Consider the following 8,392-nt stretch of genomic DNA (forward strand, 5'->3'; position numbering starts at 1 on the left):
AAAAGAAACGGTGCAGCTCGTGAAATTTCCTGATTAGGGCACAGAGTTATTATTGACATAATTGACTTGGATAAATATATGCATGTATCAAAGCAGCGCTTCTGATATATTTTGAATTTCTGCCATTTAATGCACGGGATGGCCAAAATATTAATTTGGAGTCTTTTTATATTAATATATAGTTGACGTGTGACACGAGTGCCTTTTATCTTTTTTTTTTATAAAATAAATAAAATAAAAATACCCTCTCTTTATAAATCAATTGGTGCTTTTTTAAGCTCATTGATCTTTACGCTTCTTCCAAGCATGTAAACTGGAATTCTTGCTTTCAGAGAAAGAAAAAAGGTTATAAACAGCTCCACCCATGCCTTTAATTATATTCCAGACAATTGAAAATTCACGATTACTTGGTATAATCCCAATCATTACTACAGTAGTATATTATAGTACGTCTACTAGTATATAGTAAAGCATACTTACATAGTATGAGAGAGGTGATACGCTAAGCGACACTACTTGAGCGCCTCTTAGAGCATCTCCAGTGGGCGGATGTCCCACTCGGACATCCACTAGGACTTCCCAAAAACACCTCCTGCCACGTCACTAGGACTTCCCATCCCACTGCCACGTCACTAGGACATCCCCTTCACAATCCGCCCTTCCCATCGCCCTTCCCACTATGACTTTGTTACGGATTCAATTCTCATATCGGTTGTGAGAACAAGTGATGTGGGGTATATAGACTAAAGAGCTCTCTCTCCTAACAGGCTAGTCTTTTGGGATGAGTTCTCCCGTTTGGTTTGTAACAATTGGTGCTTTCATTGAGAGCCAAAACGGCTCGAAGTGGTGGCCGGGCAACGAACTCGCCGTGACCAACGAGTACATTTGGGGCCGCTCGGAGTGGTGACCCACGGAGTGGTGGCCGGGCAAAGAATCCGCCGTGACCAACGTGGCCGTGACCAACGAGTTCTCGGAGTGGTGGCCTGGCAAAGAACCAGCCGTGACCAACGAGGACGTTGGCCCTTAAAGTAGGGTCGAATGTTACGGACTCAATTCTCACATCAGTTGTGAGAACAAGTGAACAAGTGATGTGGGGTATATAGACTAAATGAGCTCTTTCTCCTAATAGGCTAGTCTTTTGGGATGAGTTCTCCCGTTTGGTCTGTATCAGACTTCCTGCAAAAAAAAAATTTAATATACCGGACGTCCGACCCACGCCACAATGGCGGACGTCCGCCCGCTCGTCGCCCGCACGTCCGAGGACATCCGACGTCCTTACGGGACGTCCGTATCCGAGTTGAAACGCCACAATGGCGGACGTCCCGGTCGCCCGTCGCGGATGTCCGACCGGACGTCCGCCATTGGAGATGCTCTTAGGCGACTATGCTGATGTGGCAGTATCACCATTAATTTTTTGAATTTATATCCCTCAATGTTTTCTCTCTCCTCACATCATATATTTTAATCACTGTATAATGTTATTGCTTCCATCCTCTAATTCTCGTTTGTATCGCCGCCATTGATGGAATATTTGCACTAGACCTTCTGTCTCTCTCAATTTTCTCATCGCCAAATTTATTCAACTTAGTCAATCAATTTATTCACCAGAGTATCAATACTCCCCACAATTAAATGCATGGCATTTTCTCTTACAAATCTTGTTGAGTTACTAGTATTTTTGCAATCTTCTTGAAATTTTGTGAAACTGAAATCGATGTTGCAAATATTTCATTATGCAACAAGAGGGATTTAAAAGAACGCCGAGAAAATTTATTAGTGAACTAATTTTGAAATCCTTTCATTCTATATTCGATTTGCAATCACAACCCTGATATAGCAGTTCTTGCTCAATGTAAACTCATTTTCATGGCTCATATGAGGGGAATTTGATTTTATGAAGTGCCCAATAAAATTACAATTTGCAGATAATAGAGCAAAAATGTTAGAAAAGGGATAGGGATAGGGAAGAACGAAGATGACAATGAATTTTGCAAGGAGATGCAATCATATAAAAAAAGGGTTCAGTGGCTTGAATTTGTAGTTTGTACAGTAGCATTGGAAGATTAGATTTAATTTGGTTCAGAACGAGGTAGAAAACAAAGAGGGGGAGTATAAGTAAACCTATTAAAACAAAGAAAAGAAAATTGATGTGTAATCCACATAAGATGTCGCCCACCGGTCGCTTAAATATGGCGCGCAGCAGATCTAATCTCTACATATTATATCCTAAATAAGTCATAAAATCTATCTATTGTGAATGTACTACAAGATAGTTTCTTTATTAGTAATTTAGTATGATAGTCCACAAACAAGGATCGATGGCCCTAAATTTCGTGAAATCAATCTTAAAACTGATGCGAGTTCATATTACAAAAAAGGTGGCAAAGGAATAAAAGCAAATATGAGATTCTACATAAACTAGCAAGTCCTTTATGGGTAGGGTAATGCTATTTCCTACTTTAAGCTTTCCTGCGGTTCCTCCTTCCAAATTACTGTGCCATTTTTGAGGCTCACAGATAGCATAAAGTTACATGATCTTTGTTCTTTAATGCCATCTACAATTAAGGGTCAAATTATAGGTCATAATTTAGCCACAATTTCATTTTTCCATGGCCACATCAGCAAATCTCATGTCAGCTACTAGTTCGGCAATAACACAAACTATTGTTTCAACTACAACTCAAAAAATTCCAAAAATTAAAATAAAGAGCTAAAAATAATAAAATTACTTGATTAAAATTCGAACAAGTACATTAATTGAAACCATTTATATTAGACGATGACACAATATAGTTTAATACCCTGATAATTTAATAAATCATCAGTGATCGATTGCTTAAGCAAGCATTACACAATGACGAAATTAAAGCTTGTTTAAAATACGTTTAAGCTCTTTTTGATATTGTACAAAGGTAGAGTGTGTGAGTATTTATGGCCTATTTAATGTGCCCAATCTCAATGCCGTTATGCGAGCAGTTTCTATTCGGGTAAGAGATGGTATTAAGCAACATGCATCCGAGTCATCATTTGTTACAGATCTTGCAGACTAGTTTTCTCGTAATAGCTAGACAATATATTTATACGTATTTAGTTTAAATCTAATCTTGTACTCCATTCCTTATTGTTGTACTTTACTTTCGTGTAAAACTATAATGTGTAAAGATCCGTGAGATCATATGATTCATATCCTAACAGGAAATGGTATGATGTTTTTTAGTCCAAGGCCATTGATGAAAGCATGGCCTTAAAGGTGCGAGAAACAGTGTGACTAATAATGCTATCAAAATATGTTTGAAATTATGTTGTTTTGTGTTTCGCATCATCCTTGATTTGTCATTTCGGTTCCGATTATGATTTCATTGAAAATTTTAGAGAAATATAAATTTTGTGATTTACTCAATATAATACGGTCCAGAATTGGCCTAAAGTTCGGGACAGAGACAAAAAAGGCAATTTATATATGTTGTTCACCGCAATGCCGAGACAGGCGCTGGGTGCCAAAAAAGAACTAGTCCATTCAATGTAATGTAATGCAATGCCAAGTGGAGGGAATAAAATAAATAGAGATTAGAAAATGTGTCCAATAGAATGGGAACATCCCCAAAAAGGGAAAAAATGTGTGTATAAAAGTGGGACTAAATTAAAATGTTGAAAGCTGATGTAGTTAATTCTGATTTCCATTAGCTGTGGGTTGAATAGTTGAGAGCCTGTGCAGAAAGAGATCAAAGTCGTCATCCCTACTCAACATGCTGATTCTAACATACTCTGCTTCCCACCCGAATCGCCTACCGCTTCTTGTTCCTATTTTATGCTCTCTTAGCAGCCGCTCCCCATCTATCCCCTCTTTGCATTTCATCCATGCAAATGCTGTCAACAAACATAAAAACATGAAAGCTGCAACATGCATTGATTGATTAATTATTACTCCTATTATACTAATAGTTACCAGGATATGTTTGAACGACTTCTCTCCTGAAATTGCAGTAGTGCGATGGGAATTTGGGGAGGCTGAAGAGTTGATTCTTGGTGACGACGTCTCTCAATCTCTTCCACCTATCCGCCAATGTGCATTGGCTGTAGTCGAAGAAACTCTCCACGTCGCAAGGCTTCCGTTTCTGGCAGCTCAGGGAGATCAACTCCATCACGCTTGCACTTCTCAGCTGCGCTTCCTTGGACACTCCGATCGTGTTCATCTCAATGAACTTCACCATCTTCCTCGCCACATTCTCCTCTCGAACAACTGCCCATCTTCACATACATCAACAAACATTAATAAGAACTTAAAATGTGCATGTCTTCTTATTACTCCATCCATCCGCGATTAAGACTCTCAATTCACTTTTACTAAATGGTAAGTAGGACCACATTACATTAATCCTATAAAACTAATTCTACTTGGAATATATCTTTTTTTTATCCACTTTTCTTTATATTTCTTAAAACCCGCACCAAACTCAAATGAGACTCTTATGCGCGGACAAAGTATATATTGTTTTATCTTATCTTTCCTATCAACGACCCCTTAACAGGATTTAACAAGTACCCGATTCTGGATCCGGCGTGGCCGGTGCATTTGGAAGCAGTGAAGAGCATGAGGTCGTGATCAGCAGCGGATGTGATGGCGGTGTATTGAGGCCAGTAGTAGGCGAGGTCGTGAACAAGCATGCCTAATTGGCCTCGATTCATCACGGCGGCCTCTCTGGTGGAGCCGTCGGGATTGTTGGGGGATGTCACGAATTCGATGTATGGTACGTCCTTGTCGAAGCACCGCGCATCGCCGGACCATTTGAATAGCCCCGTCCGCAGAAACTCGATCATCTCTGGATACGACTATATACACCATAAATACAGAAAGATTATTGCTTAATGCCCACATGTATAAATAAGGACATGTTGTATATTTATGTCCATGTTAGGAGATCTTGAGCATTAAACCAACAAAAGTCTCAGCTGGAGACAAGGGTTGTCGCACGACACTGCTACTTCCTATTGTTTTATTTCGATGGCAAAGTTGACTGGAGTAGTTTTCATTTATTTATATTCACTAGATAGATCCAATCTTAAATTTGTTAGATTGGTCAGTTATAGTTACGATCTTATTCATTGCGAATGAGATATTTTAATGAAAGTGGTAGTTCTTATGATAAAATCTACTAATATGGTATGGTATCTAAGCATGTATCATGGTCTAATATTAACAAATACTGCGAAGGATTCACATATGAGAAACGATACTGGGATAATCACATTTGAATAGAAAATGTGAAGTAAAAAAAGATAATCACCAATTGTTTTTATAATAATATTATTATTAGGGTTTGATTGGTTATCAGATATATATAATTGTCGTAAATTGTAACAAAATTAAGTGAGTAGTTACCGAATAGTAGGGGGCAGCGGAGACGACGTCAACCGGATTGGAGATATCTAGGGTGTAGGCGAGGGCGTAGAGCGCAGCTAGAATCAGCTGACTCGATCCTGTTCCAACCACGATGTGTTTGCCGTCGACAACTGCGTTTCCGGTGACTTTATGCAGCTTCCTGATCTCATCCTCCAGTTTTTTCTCCATGAACCAGCACAGAGTTTTGCCGTCACCGAAGTAACTCAGAGATTGGAATCCAGACATCGTCACACTGCACCTTTGCCCAGCTTTCTTCCAATATGCCTCGTACATTGTCGGATCGCCACTGCCGAATTTAAAAAAGAAAAGAAAAGATGTTACATTGACATAAAAAGTGCAATTTTTTATAGAAAAAACAAAAGTGAGAGCGAGAGAGGAAGTACTGGTCCAGAGAGACGATGGGTTGAGGGTGATGATGATGTGGCGCGATACCATTGGTTCGGACGTGGTTCGGCGTGGAGCCGTTACTGTCTGGGGCTTGATGATCAGAACAAGTCATGGAGCTTTTGGTGACGATGACCTCGTACGTGCCGCTTCAATTTCTTTTCTGAAATTAAACTTTATTTTTCAGCTTAAGCTTTGTTTATGTGGGAAATAACAATATGAGCTGATGTTGCTCGATAGCAGTTATTTGCTCCAATATTTATAGGGACATAAACTTTCTGCAATACTTGGATGGTCAAGATCCTCTATTTTCTACGCACATTGCTTCATCTCTATACGCCACGTGTACTCATTTTTGAATTGCACTTGATATGTGAGTAATTAATGCCACTTTACGATATCATCAAGGAAAAAAATGTATATAAATTGTATAATACCGAATTCGATTATTATTCGTCGTATACATCTATATATGTTAACAAAAAAAATTAAATCTAATCATTCCTCATCACCAGAGAGGGATTAGGTACTGGCTCTGGCTGTATTAACCCCTCTGAAATTTATTTGGATTAGCACAAATACTCACAATCTAGGGAAGTTAGGTAAATTAGGGTATTTAATGTACTTACACACCAATTTCTTTATACTATATATTAATATTAATAATGTATATATCTTGAATATTCCCATCGGGAATGAAATTGATTTTGGATCTAGTCTACAATAAGCAAATTTCACGTTCATTCATAGTCCACGCAAATTATAAATTGAAGTAGATTCTACATTATATATTGGCATGTTATCTCTTCTAATAAATTACACAAACTAATTAATTAATGACAACACTTAGAATCGACTAAAAGATTGCAAGATTAATTTAAATTTTATTACTAACAAAAATCTGCGTTAAAATTCAATAATATTTTTTTAAAATCACAATTTTAACATAAAATTACCTTATATACTTTCAAATTTAATGGGGCTCATAGGCCCCTAGCCTGTAGCTCAGCCAGTGGTCCAATGCAGATTACTTAATTTTCCTTGCAAAATTTCAAAATTAGTGGGACTCATAGACCACCATGTAGCTCAGCCTGCCTCCAATGCATGCATTTAATTATGGATTTTGACTCGATCGAAATAAAAATTATGTAGAGAAACTTAAGTCAAATCTTGTAGCATTTCCAATTTTGTTATAAACCTACCACATATGTTACTTATTAAATGTTTGAACTTTCTAATTTTAAAATAGGTAAACAACATATTATCTCTATATTATTAATGATGTGGAACACACTTTCTACTAACACTATTTACACTACTCTTTATCTTTCTCTTTCTAAATTTACTAATTATATATTAAAATACATGCCCAACAAAATATTCATACTTTTAATAGACTATAGGAATATATAGTACTCCGCCATTAGGAGTTCCATTAACTTTTCTGCACTCGTTTTATTAAAATGATAATAAATAAAAATTAGAGTGGAGAAATGGAAGTAAGAGAAAGAATAATGCGGACGAAAGAAGCAGTGCTACACATGTTATATCAACAATTAATATGCACATCAGCACATCACATGCATATCCATACTAATCGGAAACATAGGTGCTCTATTCCATCTTATAACAAACAACTAATTTACATGCATGGCTATTGCCAGGGAATCTTGGCTATAGTTGGCCCTACGAGTCTAGTGAATTATATTCCAAATGATAATTTAATATTACAAGATGCTGTTCAATTTAAAGTATTATATCTTGAGATTAAATATATGGAGAATTGTAATCTCAATATGGAAGATTGTATTTGGTTAATGAGATTGAATCTCACAACTTAATTTTAGATAGATAATCATGTAATATTTAGTCATAGTCAATTAGCCACTCTTTTCAAATCTTATAATTCAATCCCAAATTATATCTTGATACTATTGATACTATTTCATTTAGGAAACCGAACACCAACCTAATCGACTTTTTTATGCTAGAGCTAAAACGTTTTGGCATATATTAAAATTGTCGACAAGAATATATCATAAACAGTGCATTGTATCTAACAAAGTATCATGAGATTTATATACTCGCCAGCATTGGTCGGCGCGATTATCGATCGCTGTTACATCCGATCATTAACTAATGCATGTCCATTTTAATTTAATTGTTATGATTGAGTTTAATGACACCATTTTAAGAAGATTTCAGTACACACTCAGCAATAAATACCGAACATGATGTCAATTGTGCTAGTCAAACTGTAACCGACAAATTTAATTTGACACTTGGATTATATAACATTTGTTTGTCCACACACTAATTTTTATGAAGTTATATGGAGTACTATAGTCTATACATGGTTAGGAAATTAGACGATTATTGAAACAGAGTTTCAAATCAAGTAAATATTCCAAGCCGCACAAGTTTCGGAATAAAAGAAACATTATTCTCTTGTATTATGTTGTTCGGTTTATGTGTATCAATGATGAAATGGACTCTTGCTACATTCGAACCATACATAATAGTACATCATTTTGTATGATTAATAATGCAGATACTAATTAGGTATATATATAAAAATATTGAAACGAGCAGACATGAAAACATGTA

At 36.6% G+C, this 8,392-nt stretch overlaps 1 protein-coding gene across 1 annotated transcript; it reads right to left on the reverse strand.

Moving 5' to 3' along the window:
• Window positions 1–3,437: 3,437 nt before the first annotated feature.
• Window positions 3,438–5,987, reverse strand: LOC121800225 (L-tryptophan--pyruvate aminotransferase 1-like). Its single transcript, XM_042199808.1, has 5 exons — window positions 5,785–5,987; window positions 5,381–5,687; window positions 4,544–4,830; window positions 3,947–4,248; window positions 3,438–3,867 (listed from the first exon to the last, which is right to left on the reverse strand). Exons 1-5 carry the CDS (start codon window positions 5,898–5,900, stop codon window positions 3,665–3,667), a joined length of 1,215 nt encoding a protein of 404 aa, XP_042055742.1. The 5' UTR covers window positions 5,901–5,987; the 3' UTR covers window positions 3,438–3,664.
• Between the last annotated feature and the right edge of the window lie 2,405 nt (window positions 5,988–8,392).

The sequence above is a fragment of the Salvia splendens genome, chromosome 4 (assembly GCF_004379255.2).
Source record: "Salvia splendens isolate huo1 chromosome 4, SspV2, whole genome shotgun sequence".
NCBI lineage: Eukaryota > Viridiplantae > Streptophyta > Magnoliopsida > Lamiales > Lamiaceae > Salvia > Salvia splendens.